Genomic DNA, 26,527 nt, shown 5'->3' with positions numbered 1-26,527 from the left:
CTATTACATGTATTTAGATAGGAGCACCCGAGCTAAAGCTTCCTCTTAATTTACCACCCGTGGCCTGCGAGATGGAAGGAGCGACGACTAGCCGCTGACCGTGCAATTCCACTCGCAGCAATAGCGCGTTATCACAGCTCTCAATTCAGCAACGCTAGGGCAAGCAATGACGTCAGACGCTTGGGGACGAGAGAAGCGGAAGTGCAACAAACCCTACAGAGGTGGCTGTTGAGATGCTAGCTAGTTTATATCGGATTCATTTATATCTCAATATAGTCTCATCAAACAATTCTGCTTTACAAAATACGTAAATATACGCGTAAATTGTAAGTTTCAGCGTTAACTTCCATCAGACATTGGTTTACTGCTACTGGGGTTCCGTACAATTTCTCCATACACCCCTTGTGAAAATAAACTTGGACACTCCATAGAACATCAGTAGGCTTCAAGTTGGAGACTGGTTTGCCTTTTGAAGGCAAACCAGTCTTTTTAGCTGCGATAATAGCAGGTAACAGGTAACAGCAGGTCTATGGGTAACATTAATTTAACAAGTATGTTTCTTTTCGTATATATAGGAGTTCCAACAGCCTATAAACCAGAATTTCTAGCTCCTGTACGCGCCTGCCATGTTTTAGTGATGATGATGATTATGATGACGGTGATGGTGATGATGATGACGGTGATGGTGATGATGATGATGGTGGTGGTGATGATGATGATGATGATGATGATGATGATGATGATGATGATGATGATGATGATGATGATGATTGGACTGCGGGAACGGCGTGTGGGGGCAGCGGGCTGCAGCGGTTACCAGTCGCCTGCGATGACTGGTTCCGAAAGCGCTACAGCCTTGTTGTAGTATCTCAATGCTCGTAAGCGTACCTGCTTTAATGCCATCACGGAAACATACCATTTCAAATCACCAAAATATAGCACGGAAGTAATTTAGCGATAGCACCTAGAGGCACCGTCTGCTTCAACGGAGCCGCAGCGTCGTCTGCTTCACTGCTGTTTGCAGCGTCGTGCAATCGACCAAGTTTTTTTTTTTTTCTGCGAGATCTACGTAACCATAAACGTAGTTTGGGAGGGCTTGAAGAATTGCGTGATAAATACTGGAAGACATGTAAGACTATATGTTTTGTCTAAAGGAGATTATCTCATTTGTGCCACGTGCTATACCGCCGTACATTGTGTTGCATTTTACCCTGCTTTGTCATCTCAATCGTCCAGTGCCCTTACCACATGACGATCGATATGAGTACAAGAAAGTTATTTTCTATGTTTTGCCCACGCTGCACGTAGTATCAGCAGATCCACATTTCTCGCATACCTGAAAAAGACTTAAATTCCATACAGAAGGGTATGCTTCATAGTCCAAAAAATATGCTATACCTGGTAAATTTTCTGCATAGCTCTCCTTGTGCTAATGTGCCGATAAACATCCAGGAAATTATACTGAAAATGTCTATTGTCTTTTTTTTATATGTGGTTTCGTTTCGCAATACATGTGAGACCGTTAGAAGTTCATTCAGATCTGTAGCATTGTGGACAAGGTATCAATACGAAATTCCTCGCGAGCATATTGCAGATGTTTCTTGAAATTTGTAATGCACTTCGTGTGTTCTATAGTCGTCTGGGCATAAGTGGCACAATTCCAACACAATAACAACCAATAAAGCGAAGCTTTTTTTTTTGAGAAACGGTAAATGCAGGAGAAGCATGTGTCTATTAATTGGCGGTTGGTCGTCACTAGAGGTTGGGCAAGGACAGAGTCATGCACAAGGGTACTGTTGAACACGTAGCTTCGGGACATGGAGAAATATTTTAGTAAAAGAAACGCAAGTCGGCTGCATTCAATCCATCCGCGCAACCTGCTCAGAACAAATCTCTTTTGAATGTGTTTCATGACCTTCCTCTGATACGTGGAATGTACATTATGCACTATCTTTAACAGAGCCTATGAACTCAGTTCATTTTCGTGCGGCTTGTTTGAAGCTTATAACGACAGAAAGCTGAGCTAGTTTGTAAGGATTCATTATGCAAAATAGAAGTGAGGCGTGCAGACAGGACACATGAGTAGAGAAGTGGACAACACGGACAACAAGTGAAGCATAGGATAGGTGTTAGAACTATGCTACGAGTTTCATCATTGTCTGGAGGTCAGCCGTCATCAGAATTTCGGTGTCGACACAATGAGGAGGTGAAAGCATTTCAACTTTTTCTAGAGCACGCGTTTCTGGCACGGCACGCTTAATTTACTTATTTAGATTGTGATTTTTCCGAAAGGAGACCCCCCCCTCCCCTTCCACTTTTGCCATATTTATGAACCCACCGAAGAGTGCTGAGCCACATTAGTACTTGCACGACTTTACTGTGGTAAGCGCAAGAAGATTCTAGCATCACAAGATCCGTGTATGGTAGCTATGCAATAATCTTTGAAGAGGAGGGTGCTGCAAGTTTGGGAGCAGTGACTATCTGCACAAAGAATACGTTGCATGATGTTTATCCAAATACAGTGGACTCTCGTTAACCGGAATCTCAAGGGACCGGGAAAACATGTTCCGTTTATCAGGAGTTTCGTTTAGAGAGAGAAGGTTCAAGATTTCGCAATCCGCTCCAGACTGCTTGCTCCCGACGAGGCAGGCGTGCGCGCAATTGGTAGTCTCCGCTGAAGCGGATCTCAGATGCAAAATCTAGGTATTAAAGAGGACGGTACGCTATGGGCACAATCTTTATTGCACAAAAGCGGTAAGCAATGAACTTTTTTTCACAGCACTACTAAAATTTTAAAAAATATCTCAATAGTCCACTTATTCCGCGGAGATAAGTGGGAACTGCGTATACCCCTGTCACACTGGGTGTTTTAATGTCATTCGAACCGAATGGCATTAGCATCGAATGACATTATTCGGTTGCTACACAGCGATATTTAATGTCATTAGCACCGAATGACTTCCGCAATTGAATGAGTTCGAGAAACTCATTCGGCTTCGCACTCGGAGCGAATGTGTACTCTGAACCCCAGAAATAAAGCATAGCAGGACACAGTATTTGCAAATTGGGAACCATACTCGTACAGAAATAGTAACGTTTGCGTGTTTTAATGGTTTTGCTACTCATACTCATACTAGACAGGTTGCTCAAAAACAGTTCAGAACCCTCTTCTCGTTGGAAGAAACTCTTCACCATTTGGACAGCCGGATCCGCCTGCGCAGGTGTCACCACAGGATCAGAGTCGGCAGTCTCGTGTTCGACTTCTTCATCCTCGTCTTCGCTTTCATCGGGGGGGACAGACATCAGCTACAATGCTGATGTCTGCTACAACACTTGGCGACGAAATGTCGCAGACGACGCTAAACAGAGGATGTAAGGCTTAAGCCAACAACAGCAAGCACACCGTGACAGAGAGCAAGCGATGCGGTTACAGTGTGCGAGAAAGAAGGGGATACAGTGATGCGTACCACGATAGGGCTCTGCGTGAACGTCAAGTTGCGGTTTCGAGTCTATTTTCGGTTCCGTTTATACGGTGGTCTGAAAATTCGAGTTCCGATTAACGGGATTTTTTTACATTGCCTTAATACAAAATCAACCAACTGCGAGGCGTTTGTTCCGTTTAAGCGTTGATTCCGTTTAACCGATTTCCGTTTATCGAGATTCTACTGTATTGAATTGTGCCAAAATATTTTCTCAAGGAAGGCTAATCAGGAGACCGCCCTAAGAGCTATCGGAATTATAATAAGAATAAAATAACAGTGCGAAAATGTTTTTTACTCTTCACGCTTTTGGAGCTTTTTTTTTATTTCAGCGTGTTTTCTCTCACGCTGTCTTTTTTTTTTTGAGATTCAGAGTGATGTCATTTATGTGCAGCATAAGCCACGCATAGCAGAACTACTGCAGCAGTTATATGCGACACTTATTAGACCAAAAAATTATGGGGTTTTATGTGTCAAAACCACTTTCTAATTATGAGGCACGCCGTAGGGATGGACTCCGAAAATTTTGACCACCTGGGGTTCTTTAACGTGCACCTAAATCTAAGTACATGGGTGTTTTCGCACTTCGCCCCCATCGAAATGCGGCAGCCGTGGCCGGAATTCGAGCCCGCGACCTCGTGCTCAGCAGCCCACTTGTTAGACCAAAATATTTCTTTTGGTAGACTGCTGTTAAGTGATCTTTCAGTACAGTGAACACTCCGCACAACTGTGTGACCACACCAACGTGCACCACAAGACATTTATCCGTTTCCTTCCCTCCTTCTTGCGATAATGGAGCGTAACCTGGCACAGCAAGAGTTGGTAGAACTCTGGGCTCACATGATGCATCAACTTCTCTAGTGCTTCCACCGCGGTAATCCTCCAGCAGTTCTTTAAAGGGACACTAAAGTGAAAATGATTTCTTCTGCATCAGTAAATTACCGTTCTACAACACCAAAAGCACAACTCTTACAACGATAAGACGTTTGGTAAGCCAGAAAAAGCGCAAGAACGAAATACGGGTGGCGACGCCTACTTAGGTTCCCGCACCTGGGGGCTGTGACATCTTGGATTTCGATGGCATCTTCTAGGGCCTACGAATTATATATAGCCGTACAAATTGACTACGTTTTGTTCTAAAGGAACCAAATATTAAGCATGGCAAGTTCCGTGAACCTTTATTCGGCCAACGCGGCCCAAATGCGAAAACATACTTTGGAATCCCTGACGTCACGCTGACGTACCGGCGCTGGGGTTTCGGCGCGAAATTCAAATACTGATACTTGGACCTTCATTTTCTCATCTAATAATCAAACTACATTTTTTAAAACGACTGCCTGCAGGGTTCTGAAACAATGCTTCATTAGTCTAAACTGATTTACTGTTTCGCTTTAGTGTCCCTTTAACTTCGCTGACGTGCGATACCTTTGTGTATCGTTTCTCAGTCCGTTGATGATGCCTGTGGTCTCTGGAGTGATGTTCCCCGCTTTTGGCTTCGCTGCGGCCGTGTAGAACCTGTAAAGACATGTGCATCATTAGAACAACTTGTCAGGCTAGTTGGCTAATTTCCGCCGACGTTGCACGTTGGGTCAAGGAAACACTACACACAGGCACACGCGATAAGCGCACCGTCCTGTCTATGCTCGAGCATCATGCTCCATTGTAAAGCGAATTCCATTGGCGACGAAAACGTGCCATATCGCATCGCTTGACATTTATGGAAACACGGCATGAGAAGCCCGTTCATTATCAAACTTCTAGTGCACGCGACAAAAAGAGAATTGTTTTCGTTAAATAGTGCTTTCAATCTATGCAGGTAAGTTCTGATTATATTTGGTTGCGGGATTTCAAGTATAAGTATGCCTCCAAATTTTAATAAGCATAGTTCCAAGTTCTAGCGCTGCTACATATTCATGTAACATGTTAAGCATCGCTGGTTTCTCAAAAGCTGAATGAGAATACTAGGAATCAGCTTCTTAGAGCTAGTTTTCTTGATCGACGAATGCTTTAAATTCATCTCGTTAAGGATTAGGTAATCAAGCGTTTTATTTACTTCGGCTTCACTTTTCTGGAAAATACCCGCACGTGGAAAACTGCAAATAGTTTAAAGCCGCTGGACAGAGGAGCATTGCAATTTTCGCTCCGGAAGAATTCCTGCTCTAATGCGGCAAGCCATGCATAAGGAGAACACGGCAGTGCTAGGCCAAGCACGGCACGACTTTTTACGAACGTGAATTCGCACATTGTCAGAGATAACTGTCCGGCTTTTGAATTCAGCCTATAATACGGGACATCGTACACCGCAGACGAGCAAGCGATAAACTGATGAGCATGCGGTTTCTAGGCGAACGCGGAACGAATTTCGCTGCGTCATGTCGCATGGCTCCCGGCGCCGTAGCAGACGACGTGGAAAAGACGGCGCTCACCGTGCTTATGCCACTTGCACCGTGCCCTGTCAAGTGGTTTCTGTACGAGAATAACGAACGAGAGAAGGACAGATTGGCAACCACTAGTAACTTTTCATTACCTTCATCGATCGGAGTCCGCTGTTCCACTCCCAACAGTCGGCAAGGCCGACCACAGAGGTCTTGTTTTAGCCGGGTCGACGTAGTCCCTTCCTATGGAGGGGTCCGCGCAGACGTGGTTTACGTCTGCTCCGATGTCAGCCCCTCCAGGACTATCCCGTTAGCGTAATTTCGCCGTACGTTCCATCTTAAAGATGGGCAAAACACCGCATGGTCATGATTAAAGAACGCCTAAAAGCGAAACCAGAGTTGAGAGCCCGAAGATGCGACGGAAAGATTCTGTCACCCTAGGCACAGGTTCAAAAGCGAAGCACACCTTTGTAGTCATGCACGTAAATGGATCTCGTAATTCACAACGCAAACGGTGACTGCTGCGCAAATGTTTCTTTTTCTTGGTTCTGTCGTGTTCACGCACATTCGAAGGCGGTATTGTCACAACAAAATCTAGTCACCGGAACGCTTTCCAGCGTAATTAGTTTGTGCAACAAGCATTCGTATATCTTCGGTAAATATAAATCGTAAGTTTTCTACGCCTGACAAATAAAAATGATGAGCAACCGCTAACATATGGCGAAGTGAAATTTCTTTTTGCGCGTCAGCTAGCATCAATCGGCCGGTGTGCAACTGTCTAAAAATAGCTTCGCTTTCTTACAACACCACTAAAAATGCGCCGCGCCGAAGCACAAAAAAAGGATATTCACTCGAAAACAACCGCAGAAGATCTTTCGTTACATCTTTTCCACTGTTTTGATAAGGATACCGCTTGTTTCTTCGTAAGGACTGCAGAAAAACGGTGCTTACCTCGTCTGCTGGGAAACGGAAAATTTTCGCCCTGCGGTTCCTCCCCCGAGTCGCCTCACCGCATAGCCGCGCGACACGCCTTGTTTCCTTTCCTCAGCCTTTTCCGACATTGCTGGAACGTTCCGGGGGCACAGAAACTATTTAGCTGCAGAGCAGACGAAATTTTTTTAAAAAACGTGCACGCGCATGGCAGGGGACAGGAGCAGACGAACATACTGTCAGTCGAAGCGATAAGAGCAGAAGCGCCGCCCGTTGGCGCAACAAGTGAAGCGACTAAAAGATATGAGAAGCCGAAAAAAGAAAATAACCAAAAGCACATTTCTATTTCCACACGTCACTGCATCAGATTACCTTATTGCCACGTAAGTTGAAAAGATAGGATCCCATACGCAAAGGTTATCGAATTTTCCTTTGCGTACGTACCAGTGTCATGGCGACGCTTCATTGGCGATACCGAAACTAGCCCCACTGTTACGGCTGTTATCGCAGACCCGCAGCACGGGGAAGGCAACACCAAAACGCTGTTTCGTAGTTAACGACAAAAATTGGAGGACGCTTAAGCTTCGCCTTCAAGAGTGGAACGCGACAGCGTTCCCGTCGACCCGTCAATGGGCTACGGCACAGCGACTACGCGCCCCGCATCGGACGCGGTGAGCGTCGAGCAACGCAGCGTTCGGCGCGGCAACGAAATGTGCGCCTGAGCAAGCGACGCACGAAACAGCTTGTTTCTAAGGCGACACCGCATTCACTAGAGACGTTTTTGTACCGCTTTGAAGCATCGAACTCGTGGCTCAGTGGTAGTGTCTCCGTCTCACACTCCGGAGACCCTGGTTCGATTCCCACCCAGTCCATCTTGCAAGTTGTTTTTTATTCATGAAATGCCTGCTGGGATTTATCGCTCACGGCCAACGCCGCTGACGCCGACACCGACACCGCCGACGACACCGGCTTTTCTGCGACACGAGCTTCTTAACGCTATCGCGTTAAAACGAACACCCACCCGAGCAAAAGCTTACCGTGCACGAAGACGTTTTCCCATTTAGAGCCGTTATATGCCACAGTGTCATTTGTTAGGCGCTGCAGAAAAGCTTGCGTGGAACGAATACGCTCCACACGGGCGTCGTCGTGAACGTCGTCAATCGCGGTACTTTCGTACGAGCAGCTTCTTTTTTTTCCGCGGGTTGTCGGCGCAGTCCACAACGCCACAGTGCCAACCCCGGGCGAATAATCTTTTGTATGTACGTCCTGCTCGGCAGACGCGCTAAGAACGCGTCCAAAAGCAAACACCTCAGCAGATGTGGCAAGAACATCGTCTGCAATTCTAAGTGAAGCCATTTTCTCCCCCTCTCCCACACTGTCCCCGCAGCTCCTGACCAGAAGGCAGCGCCTGGTCTCGAGGGTATATAGCCGAGCGGCCGACACCTCGCGGTATACGAGGCTATATAGAAAGAAACCTGGTCTATGCAGTCAGACTTCAAACAAGGGACTTGTCCGCCTTCCTCATAGGCTCGTTTTAGTTAGTGCAGTGACTGTAGGCGAACGTCATACGCTACCCGATCGTGATTTGCAGACAACGTCGCCGATCTCACCAGAAGGCAGCGCCTGGTCTCGAGGGTATATAACCGAGCGGCCGACACCTCGCGGTATACGAGTCTATAGTAAAAAGAAATCTGGTCCATGCAGTCAAACTTCAAGCGAGGGACTGGTCCGCCTTCCTCTATAGACTATCAACTGCTCGTTTTAAGTTAGTGCAATGACTGTAGGCGAACGTCATACGCTACCCGATCGCGACTTGCAGACCACGTCGCCGATCTCACCAGAAGGCAGCGCCTGGTCTCGAGGGTATATGGCGGAGGGGCCGACACCTCGCGGTATACGAGGCTATATAAAAAGAAATCTGGTCCGTGCAGTCAGACTTCAAGCGAGGGACTTGTCCGCCTTCCTCATATATGCTATCGACTTCTCGTTTTAAGTTAGTGCAGTGACTGTCAAGGCAAACGTCATACGCTACCCGATCGCGACTTGCAGACCACGTCGCCGATCTCACCAGAAGGCAGCGCCTGGTCTCGAGGGTATATGGCGGAGGGGCCGACACCTCGCGGTATACGAGGCTATAGTAAAAAGAAATCTGGTCCATGCAGTCAAACTTCAAGCGAGGGACTGGTTCGCCTTCCTCTATAGACTATCGACTTCTCGTTTTAAGTTAGTGCAGTGACTGTCAAGGCAAACGTCATACGCTACCCGATCGCGACTTGCAGACCACGTCACCGATCTCACCAGAAGGCAGCGCCTGGTCTCGAGGGTATATGGCGGAGGGGCCGAGACCTCGCGGCATACGAGGCTATAGTAAAAAGAAATCTGGTCCATGCAGTCAGACTTCAAGCGAGGGACTTGTCCGCCTTCCTCATATATGCTATCGACTTCTCGTTTTAAGTTAGTGCAGTGACTGTCAAGGCAAACGTCATACGCTACCCGATCGCGACTTGCAGACCACGTCACCGATCTCACCAGAAGGCAGCGCCTGGTCTCGAGGGTATATGGCGGAGGGGCCGAGACCTCGCGGCATACGAGGCTATAGTAAAAAGAAATCTGGTCCATGCAGTCAGACTTCAAGCGAGGGACTTGTCCGCCTTCCTCATATATGCTATCGACTTCTCGTTTTAAGTTAGTGCAGTGACTGTCAAGGCAAACGTCATACGCTACCCGATCGCGACTTGCAGACCACGTTACCGATCTCACCAGAAGGCAGCGCCTGGTCTCGAGGGTATATGGCGGAGGGGCCGAGACCTCGCGGCATACGAGGCTATAGTAAAAAGAAATCTGGTCCATGCAGTCAGACTTCAAGCGAGGGACTTGTCCGCCTTCCTCATATATGCTATCGACTTCTCGTTTTAAGTTAGTGCAGTGACTGTCAAGGCAAACGTCATACGCTACCCGATCGCGACTTGCAGACCACGTCGCCGATCTCACCAGAAGGCAGCGCCTGGTCTCGAGGGTATATGGCGGAGGGGCCGAGACCTCGCGGTATACGAGGCTATAGTAAAAAGAAATCTGGTCCATGCAGTCAGACTTCAAGCGAGGGACTTGTCCGCCTTCCTCATAGGCTATCGACTTCTCGTTTTAAGTTAGTACAGTGACTGTCAAGGCAAACGTCATACGCTACCCGATCGCGACTTGCAGACCACGTCGCCGATGGCGCGGCACATGATCAAGCGTGCCATCATCCAGAGCGGAAGTCCGTGCGTGTCCATGATCGCGCGCAACGACGACACGCTGCAGCTGGCCGACACGCTCGCCAAGATGGTCGGGTGCGCCGTCGAAGGGATGACCGTCGCCACCCACCCTCGCCAGATCGTATTGTGCCTGCGGCGCGTCGAGGCGGACAAGATCGTGGTGAGCTTGCCTTCCGTCTCGTCACGTGAGCTACCGTTCCACACACACAAAAAAATGCTTTCTTTTTTTTCTTTTTTTGAGCGCACGCGTATATATTGTTGTGACAGAGCTGTTATAGCGCTCTTTGTTTCGCGTACTGCCTGAATATGGTCCATGCCGCTGAATATAAAGTGTGATTTCAGCGCTTGTTCTTCGTACGCTCCCACGCGATCGTGTCCTGCTCGCGCTACCTTCCGTTGCAAGTATTACACTGGTGTTCGCAGCGGGCGCAACTACGTTGGCGGGGAAGAAAAAGAAAGAACAGACGACACAGAGCGGCTTCCCTCTTTAACATAATCTTGGATCGTAGCGCGAAGTGACACGGACAAAGACCAGAAGCACAGACAGGACGAGCGCTTCTAGTCTAGTCTGCGTCCTTCTAGTCTGCGTCCGTCTTCACTTCGCGCTCCGATCCAAGATCACGTTACCATACCAACTCGCCCAACTTTCTATTCTTCTGCTTTCTTCTTTCCCGCGTCATTTCGCTAAGAACATCTTTTTTTCTCTAATAACACAAACTAGCAGTCCCAAACTGTCACGACGGTTCTTTAACGGCCTCCACTCACATTTTCTTTTTCCTTCTTTTTTTTTTCACGTGCGCACACAGGACGCTCAGAAGGTCCTGTTCGGACGCCTCCAGGTGTTCGTGCCGGTCTTCGGCGACGACATGCTTCCCGTCCACATATTCACGGCGCTGAAGCGGGGACTGTTCAACAGGGACCTCAAGCTGCTCATCGGCGTGACGCCCGACGAAGGCACCAGCATACTCAACTCGTGCGTCGCCATACACCATCTCCTTCCCGGTCGCGTTGCGCCTTTGACTTTCTTTGTTCGGAGAACAAGATTCGCAGTCCCGATGAAGACAGTACGCCTCGCGTCTCTCTGCAAGAGCTGAAAAAAAAGATGGCTGTGGCTTACATAAGGTTAAGCCCAGGATGCGAAGCATACTAGCCTTTATTTTAGTTGTTGAACCACTGTTTAGCCTGGTGAACTGCTGTTGCTTGGCTATATTTGGTTCGGCTAGACGAAGGAACAACTCATGCGTTACTCTGCTTCGCCCTCAAGAGTGGAACGCGACAGCGTTCCCGTCGACCCGCCAAGGGGTGTAAGACAATGGGCTACGGCGCAGCGACTACGCGCCCCGCATTGGACGCGGTGAGCGTCGAGCAACGCAGCGTTCGGCGCGGCAACGAAATGTGCGCCTGAGCAAGCGACGCACGCCTGAGCCTTAGAAACAGCTCGTTTCTAAAGCAACACCGCATTCACTAGAGGCGCTTTTGTACCGCTTTGAAGCATCGTACTCGTGGCTCAGTGGTAGCGTCTCCGTCTCACACTCCGGAGACCCTGGTTCGATTCCCACCTAGCCCATCTTGCAAGAGTTGAGCCAAAGCCACCTAGAAAATCAGTCTCTGTAGCACGCCGCAACCTTCGCTTCTCATTCCAACGAGCGGCTCTGTCTCCAGGAGGCATCTCACCTCGTGAGTGTCTAGCAGAGGCAAGCGCAGCTGCCTATATACCGCCGCGACGCCGCGAGCGACGGCGCGAGTTGGAGCCCCGTTTCTCCTCTGTCGTGACGTCACGGTGTCACGTGGTATTGAAGGCGACACCGCCGCGCCTGAGGAGCTGGGTTGAGCTCTCGTAATATGCTTCGCATAAAAAAAAGAACGCTAGAGTTCGTTTGGTCCTTCACGTAGCATCGCAGTTACCAGCGCAGCAGCACACTTACCGTGCAAGTAACGCCAGCTTAGTAGTCAAGAGTTCGACGAAAGTTCGTCTGGTCAGGTAACATTGTGAAGAACGAATTGCGGCCACTGACCAAGTCAAGGTGAAAAAAACAACACACGGAGTTGCGTTGTTTTTTCACCTTGACTTGGTCAGTGGCCGCAATTTCTTCTTCTTAACGCCCGGCTTGTTGCGCCGTCTATACTACGGTCGAATGTTATGTACGTCACTTTTCACATGTGACGCATTGCCTTTTGTATGGAATGTCTAAACAAGCAATTGCCAACGTTCGCCCCCGAATTTGCATGGCGCCGAGTCTGCGAGGCTGGTCTACAAAGTCCCCTACCCGCCGCGGTTGCTCAGTGGCTATGGTGTTGGGCTGCTGAGCACGAGGTCGCGGGATCGAATCCCGGCCACGGCGGCCGCATTTCGATGGGGGCGAAATGCGAAAACACCCGTGTGCTTAGATTTAGGTGCACGTTAAAGAACCCCAGGTGGTCAAAATTTCCGGAGTCCTCCACTACGGCGTGCCTCATAATCAGAAAGTGGTTTTGGCACGTAAAACCCCAAATATTATTATTATTACAAAGTCCCGGCGATGCCGCAGCTGGCTTCCGGTTCCTGACCGAGTCGGAAGTTCGCTGACATTTCGGAACTCTCGTACGGTTTCCTTCTTCCCAATGCAACGCACACAGAATAGGTCGTCGTCAGTTTAATTCCGCAGCCGCTTGACTTGATTTGCAATATGCTCGGAGCATGGAGAAATTACATTAAATTGTGGGGTTTTACGTGCCAAAAACATCTGATTAGGAGGCACGCCGTAGTGGGGGACTCCGGAAATGTGAACCATTTGGGGTTTCTTAACGTGCACCTAAGTCTAAGTACACGGGTGTTTTCGCATTTCGGCTCCATCGAAACGCGGCCGCCGTGGCCGGGATTCGATCCCGCGACCTCGTGCTTAGCAGCCCAACACCATAGCCACTAAGCAACCACGGCGGGTCTCGGAGCATGAAGCCATCCGCCCCATTCACGGAGTCCGGTGTCACCTGTATGCCGGGCGTTGATTCGAGTTATGATTATCATCCTGTACTTTTTTTTCATCCCGTGTATTTTCGTCACGTTTCCTTTGTCGTTGAGCAGAAATTATTTTCGACAACAAAAGAAACGCGACGAAATGTGACGAAAGAAAAGATTTTTGTTTTCCAACGACGCCAATCGGGACACTCGGCGGAGGACGGGACGACGCCATGAAGTGGTGTGTGTCCCCCTTCACTCTGTGGCTTTCTATTCTTGCGCCGCCGAACAGAATGCATCGTAGACCACACCAACTTGTCCGTCAGGAACTCGCTCTGAATGATGCGGTGTCCCGTAGTCCGTGACACGATCTGACATGACAGTCGTCACGCCGGTCTTCTTTTAGTCGTGTCAAAAAAAAAAAAAAAGAATGCGTTTCACCGATTTCGCTGCAGTCTGGGCTTGTTTGTTTTCATAACGTGCTGCGCCCGAATATGCTTGCGTTCGTCGCACTCCTCTATACCTCCGAACGCCTGTATCAACACAAAATCCCGGTCCTGTCTAAGGGGAAGCTGTCAACTCCTGGCGCAACTTTCCTGTAGGCAGTGACCACGTTTAGGACGACAGAAAGCTGAGCTAGTTGGTAAGGATTCATTATGCAAAAAACTGGCTGTGGCTTAGCTAAGGTTAAGCCCAGGATGCGAAGCATACTAGCCTTTATTTTAACGCGACAGCGTTAAAGAGCTCGTGTCGCAGAAAAGCCGGTGTCTTCGGCGTCGGCTCAGGCGTGCGGCGCTTGCTCAGGCGCACATTTCGTTGTCGCGCCGAACGCTGCGTTGCTCGACGCTCACCGCGTCCGATGCGGGGCGCGTAGTCGCTGCGCCGTAGCAAAGCCGCCTAGAAACCGTCTCTGTAGCACGCCGCAACCCTCGCTTCTCATTCCAACGAGCAGCTCTGTCTCCAGGAGGCATCTCACCTCGTGAGTGTCTAGCAGAGGCAAGCGCAGCTGCTTATATACCGCCGCGACGCCGCGAGCGACGGCGCGAGTTGGAGCCCCGTTTGTTTTCTGTCGTGACGTCACGGTGTCACGTGGTATTGAAGGCGACACCGCCGCGCCTGAGGAGCTGGGTTGAGCTCTAGTAATATGCTTCGCATAAAAAGAAGTGAGGCGTGCAGACAGAACACAAGAGTAGAGAAGTGGACAACACGAACGCCGACAACACGAACGTCGTCGTTCGTGTTGTCCACTTCTCTACTCTTGTGTCCTGTCTGCACGCCTCACTTCTTTTTTTTTTGCATAGTGACCACGTTACCTCCTTGAGAATTGTGCCATTTGTGTGACATGATTCTTATCCTACGGTAACGTCGGGACGACCTTACCGTGCCATTGACATTTTGTGCGCTTCAGTGTGGTGTCCCACTTTTTTTAATTTGATTTTTTTTTCCGCGCTTTGCTTCGAACCGAACTGTTTCAGCACGAGTAGCGACAAATTTTGCCTCTTTACAGGTCATTCACTCGTTCTGCATTGCGTATGATATGCTTATATTTGCAACATTACTTTAAATATTTAGCAGGCAGTGTGTTCTTTTCACCCTAAGTGATTGCGAAAAAGTCCTGTTTTATTTTTTCTACTTTTACGTTTTTTCCTTGTTTGGTGATTTTGTTAGCTGCGTTTCTTCTTTTTAAATAGCGGGCCCCCAGTCAGAAGCCGAACGTTTGCTTACACTGTCGCAGCTAGTAAACAACATCGTGCACCTACACCCAAAGCGTGTGATCTCTCTATTTGAAAATCACGGAACACCACGCTATTGCGTGGTGTCCGGCGCACGCCGGAGTGACGGGTAACGAGAGGGCGGACCACCTCGCTCGAGCGACGAGCGACGGAACGCACTCTCGTAGAATCTCCGATCACTGCAAAAGATATCTTGGAGGCACAGAGACGAGGAAGGCAACGGTATAGCTTTCCAGACACATCCTTGGACTCAGCGCAAATGCGGGACTGGCGCCGACTACAAACCCGTACATACCCACACCTACTCCTACTACACCACATACACCCCACCCGGTATCCCAACACTTGCCCTTGGTGCGGAGGGCGGCCATCTCTTGACCATATCACATGGTCGTGCCAGAGTCGGCCACAAGAAATCCAATCCCCCCTTATGGGGCAAAACTCCAACAGTAGGCAGTGGGAAGTGTGGCTAGCCAGCACGGTGCGGGACGACCAATTGGCCCTTCTCGACCAAGCCCGGCGTGCCGCGATCGCCAGTGGGGCCCTGGACTGAGGGACCCACCCACTGGACCTGAATGTGATTTTTTTTCTAATAAAAGTTTTATACTATCTCTTTGAAAAAAAAACCACCCGCGCAGGGCGTTCCCGCAGTTCTTCCGGCGCGACAGCCATCGCCAGGTGAGCAAATCCGAGCTGTTCTCGACCTGCAACCGCACTTTCCTGCACCACTTCTCCAAGTCTCAGCTGCGCCGCATCTTCTGGAACTACATGGGCCTGCGGGGCCACAGCAGCTTCCTCCGGCAGCGCACCATCCTGTCCTCCTTCATCGCCGACTACTTCGTGATCTGTCCTTCGCACCACTACGCGCAGGCCCTCAGCCGAAAGGTGAATGACCTCTCAGCCTCAGTCGAAAGGTGAATAAGCTCTCCGCCGAAAGGTGAATAACCTCGACGAGATCGGCAAGGAACGAGCCCTCGTGCTTGGTCGCCTCGCCGTCCAGTTGTTCATTTGCTTCGCGCTCCTCTTGGCGTCATGACGTAATCATGACGCATCAACTAACCCAGTCCACTACACTTTTTAGTGATTAGCGCAACTAGCCTTTTTTAAAAGCGACGCTAAAGTGAAACACTGAATCAGTTCATATTGATAAAGTATTCTTGGAGAAGTTTACTTTCGTTGATTTTGCAGTCATATGGTGATTATTAACGGAGGAAGTGGCGGTCAAAGTTTCATTTTCTTAGTTTCTCGCGGGCACTCTTTACAATCCGACGCGACAGCCATCCCCAGGAGAGCAAGCCCGAGCTCCGTGACGTCAGTGGGACGTCACGGATTAAAAAAAAAAGCATTTCATCGTTTCTTATTTTCTTTATCTTTCAATTTGGGAGGATTAGCCGCAAGCCGTAAAGAAATAAGTAACGTTAAATAATATCTTCAAATCCTGCATCTTGCAAGAACTGCAGCAGTGTCCTTACAGATTTGTCGTCCATCACCCAGCGGTCGTAGTTATCCGGTAGGTCTGTCTTAAATTCGTAATTTTGATCGCTCGCATTCTGGGACACAGGACAACGATGGTAATGTTGTTCGCATTTCGGCCGCTGTGGACGAGTAAATGGTCTTGAAACTTCGCAAGTTATCTCTTCGGATCTCTATAACACAACGTAGTGCATTCTTTTTCTTACCAATAAAAATACTTCACTCGGTCCGGACAGACGGCGTCGAGATCCATGACGTCACGGCGCTCTGGTGCGGAAATGTCAAGGCGGCGTCGCCACCTGTCCCCTCCTTTCTGGGTTTGAAGGTATTGCACGTTCTGTCCGGTGGTGGCGCTGCTTCCAGAACCTCCCCCCCCCCGCCATCGTGACGCTACCGTTTACGGCACTGCATGGAAGGCGACCGACAGACACGAAGCGAGCGCAACAGAGCACGCGCGCGCTGTCTCACCGGACTCCGTGACGCAGAACGCTGTCACGTTTGACGTCACTTCGTGCGCCGTCCGCGCTGTCCTCCCGCCGCGCAAACAGTTACTAAACAGAATCCAACACCAACTGCAGTTGTAGCCCGACTTTCAGTTCTTCCTACAAGTTTAGTGAGGCGCGTTCGTCGGCGAAGTCAGCTGGGCGCGCCGCCTCTCGCCGAGATGGTGCCGTGCCGTCTCGCCGGATCACTAAAACTCACTAAAGCTCACTAAAACTTGACGTAACTTTGACGTCAAGTCGGAAGGCAGCGGACAGACACGAAGCGAGCACAACAGAGTGCGCGCGCACTATCTCACCGAGCTCTGTCACGCAGAACGCTTTGACGTCACTTGACGTCAAGTTTGACGTCACTTCGTCGCCGCCCGCGCTAACAGTTACTAAACAGAATCCAACACCAACTGCAGATGTAGCCCGGCTTTCAGTTCTTCCTACAAGTTTAGTGAGGCGCGTTCGTCGGCGAAGTCAGCTGCGCGGCGTCTCTCGCCGCGGATCACTAAAACTCCTTAAAAGCGCTTCTTGTTGGGCTAGTTGGTAGCTGTTCATTATAAAATATGAAGACGCCAAATAAACAAACGCACACGAGAGAAGGGAACGGGACAGGGCGCCCTGTCCCGTTCTCTTCTCTCGTGTGCGTTTGTTTATTTGGCGTCTTCATATTTTATAATGAACAGCTAAAACTCCGCTTATACACCGACTCGCACCGTGCTTGGAACGAATTGTGGGAGGTAGGAGGCTGATTGGTCTCTCCGGAACGAGTGAGTGACGAAGGAAGCGCAGATGCGAGGCAGCTGACGCACCGTCGTTGTCGTCGCCGATGGGGTTCGCGATTTCATTGTCATCGTGCCGTCTCGCTCGTGAGGCCGTCGTCCCGCGCACCGTAATCGTTGCGTCGTCGATGCGTCGTCGTCACACTTGTCCCGGCGTCTGCCGGAACGCGTTGTGCCACCGTAGTCGTCGGTCGCTGTCATCGACGTCACCAGCATACTCTCCATAGTATTGCGAGTGTATACTTGACTGATTTCATTTCCGCAGTCCGCGTTATAGGTACCCGCTTACTTGGTCAATCGTCTTCGGTAATGACTGAACAAATTTGATGTAGTTATCAACTCATGCATATGTTCGCTTCTTTATCGTGCCATCAGGACCTAATGGGTGCTATAGAGAGGTTGGGTACGTTGTTTACGAAACGATCACTCATTTCAAAGTTAAAGTTTATTTGACACTGCACTCGCACAATGTACCCAATGTCAGGGACACCCAAGATGGGTGTAAGGGTGCGAGTTGTAGATTATTTACACCCTTTCTTGGTTTTAAGGGTGCAAATTATTTTTCAGTGATAGCTCGCTCACGCTCGTGACTGTACATATCGCATTTACGTCGAAGCTGTACATTTTATTTTTCCGAATATGAGCAGCCCAATCTGCACAAATAGTCATTCATCTACGACAGGCAGTCCTAAAAGGCGCTCTCTACACAACAATGAAAACTTTTGCTCTTACCCGAAAGCGCTTAGTTGGATAGACCCGAACTTCCGGCAATCGTGCTCCGTACAACGCGGGCTCCGACTTTCATAACAAGTCCAAGTGGGACGCCTTGCTGAAGAGCTGGGATTTCACAAACCAACTACAGGCCGTCCAGAGGGCCCGCGACGTCGCGGAGAGTCACAACCTCCCTGTCCCGTCGTGGGCGGAGCCACCAAATTGATTGGGGAGCCTTCGGTTCCCCCCAACCGAGTTCCTCAGGACACTCTAATATTATTAAAGTTCTTGTCACTGTCTTACTGAAACACCATGGTAAGCTGATATCGCGTAGAGTCGAACCATACTGTTTCGTATGTTCGAAACCACACTTGGCTTCGCATGTGTAACATGTTATCCTGCACAGCGAATGGCTTAGAATGAGATCATTCCCATTTTGGCAGTGATTCACGCCTTCGGCTGCATCCAGAAGGCCTCGTATGGCGCCGTGCTGCTTGGGAGCAGGCAGCGCCAGCTGTATCGCGCTCCGCAAGTTAACATGTGTAAACGGTCTATAGAGATAGACGTTTTAATGAAAAGAGAGAGATAATGAAGCAGAGACAGGCAAAATTGTTGCTGTGCAACGGATGTAGTAAACCGTGACTGGTTCAAGCGAGCTAGATGACAGTTTATCGCCGCCCCATTTCATAGGACACCGTTCGCGTACAAACGACAAGGGCAAGTGCGTTGTCACTTGTCTCGTCAACGTTCACGCAGTGCACTTGCGTTTGTGAATCACCAACTTGCTCATCGATCGGCCACCCTTCATAGTAGGTGCCAGCGGAAATAACCGCGATCAACCACCACCCCAGATTGACACGCCTACTCGGACACGCCAGCCATGTCCCCCGAGTTTTTCCGAGCGTGACGTCCGCGGATAACTATACGTAACTGATTATGGCCGAAGAGCTCTGCGCGGGTGTATTCGCCGCATTAAGTGATCCCCGGTGACGATTCCGTGCGCAGGGCGCCGACGTGTACTTCTACCTGTTTGCGTACCGCACCAAGAACTCGATCACCCCTCCCTGGATGGGCGTGGTGCACACGGCCGAGGTGTACTACCTGTTCGGCGAGCCGTTCTCCACCTCGTGGTACACGGACGAGGAGCGGGAGTTCAGCAGGACCATCGTCGACATCTGGGCCACGTTTGCCAGGACGGGGTAAGCTTGCTTAACAGCGCATAACACATAACATAACACAGCGTAAACTCGTGGTATATGCATTTACAACAATGTCGTTGAGATGGGATGCGATCAAGCCTAGGAAAGATGGAAATATTTAACAATATAGGCTATTCGCTAAGATATGCGCTTTGCAAAAAAAATTATTTCGTTACATATGCTACACCATGTTAGTGCGCCAATTTGTCACTGTGACTCTCAGCGACACCCCTCGTTCGATTTCAGGCAGCCGCCGAAGAACCTGCGCTGGCCCAAGTACCTGTGGAGCAGACCGCGCTACCTGCAGCTCAAGCCTCGCAAGTTCACGGCCGGCCGCGGACCCCGCGATGAGTGGTGCAGGCTGTGGCTCAACCCCGGCGATTAAAGACGCGGTCCCCGCGCAGCGTCCACGAGTTGCATCGCTTCCTCCCGCGGGTCGCGACGAAGTGACGTCACCACGAATGCTTCAAGCGTCCGCCAGTCAGCCGAAATCACTAAACGGACGACACAATTTTGTCGCTTCAACCGCTGGCCCGGAAACAAAGGTGTCATTCACCCTGCTGGCTTGGCGACGAGGATGCCACCCTGGGCGCTTCATACGTTTTCTCGATCTAGCTGCGCCGGTGTCATTTAGAGAGCCGTTCTAACGCCTGGCAACAACTGTGCGGCTTAGAACGCTTCAAGCGTCTGATGGTACGCTAGGATCAAGCGTCCCGACCACGTTGGTGCTACCTCGCGCGTTTCAAGAGCGCGCGTCAGCACGGTAACGTGGGTGTCGTTGTGAACGTTGCAAGCGTCCGAAAACAGTGCAGCTACGCTGGACGCTTCGGGCGTCAGGCAGTCTGGCAGCTGTGCCACAGTGTTGGACGCGTCAAGCGTCCGCTAATGTACCAGCGCAGCGTCCTGCTACGCTACCGCGCCACTTCGGACGCGTCAAGCGCCTGGGCAACGTTACTGCTTTGTTGAACGCTTCACGCATCCATTATCAATATTGCCACGATGTACAAAAAATTACTGTTTTTTATGTTATTCCAAAACGCAGCGCGAGCGACGTCGCGGCAAATGTGAAAAGCAACGTTTAGTAGCGCATGCGCAGATTTCGCCGCGGATGCATGCAGTGCGCTATGCTAAAACGCATTGCTGGTTGCGTCCCTTCTGCCCGCAGGGTTAATGGACACACACGATGTTTTCATAAGCGTACCACGGCGTACGCATTAAAGAAATTTCCACACTTAAAATTGCTTTGTGTCTGCAACTCGCTCCCTTACACCGGTGAAAAAGGGTTTGTTTAGTCAGCATTTACACCCACATGAAACGCTATTTTGTTAGATTTAGACACTTTCCCTCAATGACTGTCTTGCTGGTCTTCCTACCTTTCCCTTTTTACTGCCAGCTATGATGCTTTTAGAACTGCCGTACTTGCTTCGGCATCCGCCACTGGCACTGGTGTCTTTCGTAAGCATCCAAGGTGCGTTGTGTGAGGCCTATAAAAAAAGTAAAGCGATTGCACAGTGCTCCTCCTGGACTCGAACTACTGGATCGTTTGCCAACCCTTACAAGCATTCACTAATAAATCCGGGATCATTCTCACCTAAATGCAAAAGCTCCGACGGCCATAAGGCAGACATGACACGTATATTGAGAGCCTGCCGCGGGTCCAGGCCTAGGGCGGAATTCCAACTTAACACTTCGGAGTGCGAAGTAGCGGTGTTCAGCTCGGATCCCGCAATTCAGCTTCGCGATCTGATTATTCTCGTAATACAGTTTATCTGTCTGTCTGCGGACCATCAACTGGGCTTTGGAGATTACCGGAAGTCATGGGCTCACGGCCACCTCACGCCTCCTGGCACAACAAATCAAGCAGTAATACAAAACTCCAATATCTGACGAAAATAAACTTTTTCCACCTCCTGCTCCTCCGGTTCAACGGATCCAAAGAGAAAATTAAATTGGCGGTTCATCCATTCTTCAGAGATGATTTGCGACTTTAATGGTATTAGCAGTCGATCCGGTGATCAGTGCGTAATTATTGATGTTTTTGCACAGCGATTAATAACAAAAGGTGGCCCGTACCCATTGGCCCAAGTTGACGTAAGAGGTCCGCTGAAGAGAGGCGCATGTCCGCTGACACACATCTACTGACCAATGTTTTCTTCAAAGAAGTTCATTAAAGAATAGCGCATGTGCCGAGTCTCACATCCTCAGTGACCCAAGTTGGTCCAATGGTTTGGCTTTGAACCCCGTTCCCTCGGCACAGCCGCCCGATGCTGTATGCCCATTTCATCGTGGACTACCCAGCGAACCAAGTTGACCTCAAAGGTTCGCTGAAAAGAGGCGCGTGTCCGGTGACACACATCTACTGACCAATGTTTTCATCAAAGAAGTTCATTAAAGAGTAGCACATGTAGCGAGTGTCACATCCTCAGTGACCCAAGTTGGTCCAACGGTTTGGCTTTGAACCCTGTTTCTTCGGCACAGCCGCCCGATGCTGTATGCCCATTTCATCGTGGACTACCCAGCGAACCAAGTTGACTTCAAAGGTTCGCTGAAAAGAGGCGCGTGTCCGGTGACACACATCTACTGACCAATGTTTTCATCAAAGAAGTTCATTAAAGAGTAGCACATGTAGCGAGTGTCACATCCTCAGTGACCCAAGTTGGTCCAACGGTTTGGCTTTGAACCCCGTTCCCTCGGCACAGCCGCCCGATGCTGTATGCCTATTTCATCGTGGACTACCCAGCGAACCAAGTTGACCTCAAAGGTTCGCTGAAAAGAGGCGCGTGTCCGCTGACACACATCTACTGACCAATGTTTTCTTCAAAGAAGTTCATTAAAGAATAGCGCATGTGCCGAGTCTCACATCCTCAGTGACCCAAGTTGGTCCAATGGTTTGGCTTTGAACCCCGTTCCCTCGGCACAGCCGCCCGATGCTGTATGCCCATTTCATCGTGGACTACCCAGCGAACCAAGTTGACCTCAAAGGTTCGCTGAAAAGAGGCGCGTGTCCGCTGACACACATCTACTGACCAATGTTTTCTTCAAAGAAGTTCATTAAAGAATAGCGCATGTGCCGAGTCTCACATCCTCAGTGACCCAAGTTGGTCCAATGGTTTGGCTTTGAACCCCGTTCCCTCGGCACAGCCGCCCGATGCTGTATGCCCATTTCATCGTGGACTACCCAGCGAACCAAGTTGACCTCAAAGGTTCGCTGAAAAGAGGCGCGTGTCCGCTGACACACATCTACTGACCAATGTTTTCTTCAAAGAAGTTCATTAAAGAATAGCGCATGTGCCGAGTCTCACATCCTCAGTGACCCAAGTTGGTCCAACGGTTTGGCTTTGAACCCCGTTCCCTCGGCACAGCCGCCCGATGCTGTATGCCCATTTCATCATGGACTACCCAGCGAACCAAGTTGACCTCAAAGGTTCGCTGAAAAGAGGCGCGTGTCCGCTGACACACATCTACTGACCAATGTTTTCTTCAAAGAAGTTCATTAAAGAATAGCGCATGTGCCGAGTCTCACATCCTCAGTGACCCAAGTTGGTCCAACGGTTTGGCTTTGAACCCCGTTCCCTCGGCAGAGCCGCCCGATGCTGTATGCCCATTTCATCGTGGACTACCCAGCGAACCAAGTTGACTTCAAAGGTTCGCTGAAAAGAGGCGCGTGTCCGGTGACACACATCTACTGACCAATGTTTTCATCAAAGAAGTTCATTAAAGAATAGCGCATGTGCCGAGTCTCACATCCTCAGTGACCCAAGTTGGTCCAATGGTTTGGCTTTGAACCCCGTTCCCTCGGCACAGCCGCCCGATGCTGTATGCCCATTTCATCGTGGACTACCCAGCGAACCAAGTTGACCTCAAAGGTTCGCTGAAAAGAGGCGCGTGTCCGCTGACACACATCTACTGACCAATGTTTTCTTCAAAGAAGTTCATTAAAGAATAGCGCATGTGCCGAGTCTCACATCCTCAGTGACCCAAGTTGGTCCAATGGTTTGGCTTTGAACCCCGTTCCCTCGGCACAGCCGCCCGATGCTGTATGCCCATTTCATCGTGGACTACCCAGCGAACCAAGTTGACCTCAAAGGTTCGCTGAAAAGAGGCGCGTGTCCGGTGACACACATCTACTGACCAATGTTTTCATCAAAGAAGTTCATTAAAGAGTAGCACATGTAGCGAGTGTCACATCCTCAGTGACCCAAGTTGGTCCAACGGTTTGGCTTTGAACCCCGTTCCCTCGGCACAGCCGCCCGATGCTGTATGCCTATTTCATCGTGGACTACCCAGCGAACCAAGTTGACTTCAAAGGTTCGCTGAAAAGAGGCGCGTGTCCGGTGACACACATCTACTGACCAATGTTTTCATCAAAGAAGTTCATTAAAGAGTAGCACATGTAGCGAGTGCCACATCCTCAGTGACCCAAGTTGGTCCAATGGTTTGGTTTTGAACCCTGTTTCTTCGGCACAGCCGCCCGATGCTGTATGCCCATTTCATCGTGGACTACCCAGCGAACCAAGTTGACCTCAAAGGTTCGCTGAAAAGAGGCGCGTGTCCGGTGACACACATCTACTGACCAATGTTTTCATCAAAGAAGTTCAATAAAGAGTAGCACATGTTCCGAGTGTCACATCCTCAGTGACCCAAGTTGGTCCAACGGTTTGGCTTTGAACCCCGTTCCCTCGGCACAGCCGCCCGATGCTGTATGCCTATTTCATCGTGGACTACCCAGCGAACCAAGTTGACCTCAAAGGTTCGCTGAAAAGAGGCGCGTGTCCGGTGACACACATCTACTGACCAATGTTTTCATCAAAGAAGTTCAATAAAGAGTAGCACATGTTCCGAGTGTCACATCCTCAGTGACCCAAGTTGGTCCAACGGTGTGGCTTTGAACCCCGTTCCCTCGGCACAGCCGCCCGATGCTGTATGCCTATTTCATCGTGGACTACCCAGCGAACCAAGTTGACCTCAAAGGTTCGCTGAAAAGAGGCGCGTGTCCGGTGACACACATCTACTGACCAATGTTTTCATCAAAGAAGTTCAATAAAGAGTAGCACATGTAGCGAGTGTCACATCCTCAGTGACCCAAGTTGGTCCAATGGTTTGGTTTTGAACCCTGTTTCTTCGGCACAGCCGCCCGATGCTGTATGCCCATTTCATCGTGGACTACCCAGCGAACCAAGTTGACCTCAAAGGTTCGCTGAAAAGAGGCGCGTGTCCGCTGACACACATCTACTGACCAATGTTTTCTTCAAAGAAGTTCATTAAAGAATAGCGCATGTGCCGAGTCTCACATCCTCAGTGACCCAAGTTGGTCCAACGGTTTGGCTTTGAACCCCGTTCCCTCGGCACAGCCGCCCGATGCTGTATGCCTATTTCATCGTGGACTACCCAGCGAACCAAGTTGACCTCAAAGGTTCGCTGAAAAGAGGCGCGTGTCCGGTGACACACATCTACTGACCAATGTTTTCATCAAAGAAGTTCAATAAAGAGTAGCACATGTTCCGAGTGTCACATCCTCAGTGACCCAAGTTGGTCCAACGGTTTGGCTTTGAACCCCGTTCCCTCGGCACAGCCGCCCGATGCTGTATGCCTATTTCATTGTGGACTACCCAGCGAACCAAGTTGACTTCAAAGGTTCGCTGAAAAGAGGCGCGTGTCCGGTGACACACATCTACTGACCAATGTTTTCATCAAAGAAGTTCATTAAAGAGTAGCACATGTAGCGAGTGTCACATCCTCAGTGACCCAAGTTGGTCCAATGGTTTGGTGTTGAACCCTGTTTCTTCGGCACAGCCGCCCGATGCTGTATGCCCATTTCATCGTGGACTACCCAGCGAACCAAGTTGACCTCAAAGGTTCGCTGAAAAGAGGCGCGTGTCCGGTGACACACATCTACTGACCAATGTTTTCATCAAAGAAGTTCATTAAAGAGTAGCACATGTAGCGAGTGTCACATCCTCAGTGACCCAAGTTGGTCCAACGGTTTGGCTTTGAACCCTGTTTCTTCGGCACAGCCGCCCGATGCTGTATGCCCATTTCATCGTGGACTACCCAGCGAACCAAGTTGACTTCAAAGGTTCGCTGAAAAGAGGCGCGTGTCCGGTGACACACATCTACTGACCAATGTTTTCATCAAAGAAGTTCATTAAAGAGTAGCACATGTAGCGAGTGTCACATCCTCAGTGACCCAAGTTGGTCCAACGGTTTGGCTTTGAACCCCGTTCCCTCGGCACAGCCGCCCGATGCTGTATGCCTATTTCATCGTGGACTACCCAGCGCACCAAGTTGACTTCAAAGGTTCGCTGAAAAGAGGCGCGTGTCCGGTGACACACATCTACTGACCAATGTTTTCATCAAAGAAGTTCATTAAAGAGTAGCACATGTAGCGAGTGTCACATCCTCAGTGACCCAAGTTGGTCCAATGGTTTGGTTTTGAACCCTGTTTCTTCGGCACAGCCGCCCGATGCTGTATGCCCATTTCATCGTGGACTACCCAGCGAACCAAGTTGACCTCAAAGGTTCGCTGAAAAGAGGCGCGTGTCCGGTGACACACATCTACTGACCAATGTTTTCATCAAAGAAGTTCATTAAAGAGTAGCACATGTTCCGAGTGTCACATCCTCAGTGACCCAAGTTGGTCCAACGGTTTGGCTTTGAACCCCGTTCCCTCGGCACAGCCGCCCGATGCTGTATGCCCATTTCATCGTGGACTACCCAGCGAACCAAGTTGACCTCAAAGGTTCGCTGAAAAGAGGCGCGTGTCCGGGGACACACATCTACTGACCAATGTTTTCATCAAAGAAGTTCAATAAAGAGTAGCACATGTTCCGAGTGTCACATCCTCAGTGACCCAAGTTGGTCCAACGGTTTGGCTTTGAACCCCGTTCCCTCGGCACAGCCGCCCGATGCTGTATGCCTATTTCATCGTGGACTACCCAGCGAACCAAGTTGACCTCAAAGGTTCGCTGAAAAGAGGCGCGTGTCCGGTGACACACATCTACTGACCAATGTTTTCATCAAAGAAGTTCAATAAAGAGTAGCACATGTTCCGAGTGTCACATCCTCAGTGACCCAAGTTGGTCCAACGGTTTGGCTTTGAACCCCGTTCCCTCGGCACAGCCGCCCGATGCTGTATGCCTATTTCATCGTGGACTACCCAGCGAACCAA

At 49.9% G+C, this 26,527-nt stretch overlaps 2 protein-coding genes across 4 annotated transcripts in view; one reads left to right on the top strand and one right to left on the bottom strand.

Annotated features, from left to right (window-relative positions):
- LOC139048890 (lysosomal alpha-glucosidase-like) overlaps window positions 1-6,027 on the bottom strand; it is a 108,269-nt gene extending 102,242 nt beyond the window's left edge. The window contains exons 1-2 of one of the 2 annotated variants that reach the window (XM_070523810.1): window positions 6,007-6,027; window positions 4,905-4,994 (exon numbers count right to left, since the gene is read on the bottom strand). In XM_070523810.1, the coding sequence (XP_070379911.1) occupies window positions 4,905-4,994; window positions 6,007-6,012 (96 nt within the window). In that variant the 5' untranslated portion in view covers window positions 6,013-6,027. Of the gene's footprint in view, window positions 1-4,904; window positions 4,995-5,905; window positions 5,942-6,006 lie in introns of those variants that run through there. The other variant, XM_070523811.1, reaches the window with a different exon arrangement.
- Window positions 1-20,597, top strand: part of LOC139048892 (acetylcholinesterase-like) — a 37,512-nt gene extending 16,915 nt beyond the window's left edge. The window contains exons 6-10 of one of the 2 annotated variants that reach the window (XM_070523816.1): window positions 9,986-10,198; window positions 10,845-11,011; window positions 15,345-15,591; window positions 19,166-19,359; window positions 19,606-19,967. In XM_070523816.1, coding sequence (XP_070379917.1) covers window positions 9,986-10,198; window positions 10,845-11,011; window positions 15,345-15,591; window positions 19,166-19,359; window positions 19,606-19,744 — 960 coding nt within the window. In that variant the 3' untranslated portion in view covers window positions 19,745-19,967. Of the gene's footprint in view, window positions 1-9,985; window positions 10,199-10,844; window positions 11,012-15,344; window positions 15,592-19,165; window positions 19,360-19,605 lie in introns of both variants that reach the window. The other variant, XM_070523815.1, reaches the window with a different exon arrangement.
- The last annotated feature ends 5,930 nt before the right edge of the window (window positions 20,598-26,527 follow it).

Source organism: Dermacentor albipictus, chromosome 8 (assembly GCF_038994185.2).
Source record: "Dermacentor albipictus isolate Rhodes 1998 colony chromosome 8, USDA_Dalb.pri_finalv2, whole genome shotgun sequence".
Classification (NCBI taxonomy): Eukaryota; Metazoa; Arthropoda; class Arachnida; order Ixodida; family Ixodidae; genus Dermacentor; species Dermacentor albipictus.
This window is presented reverse-complemented; position numbering and strand designations above follow the sequence as displayed.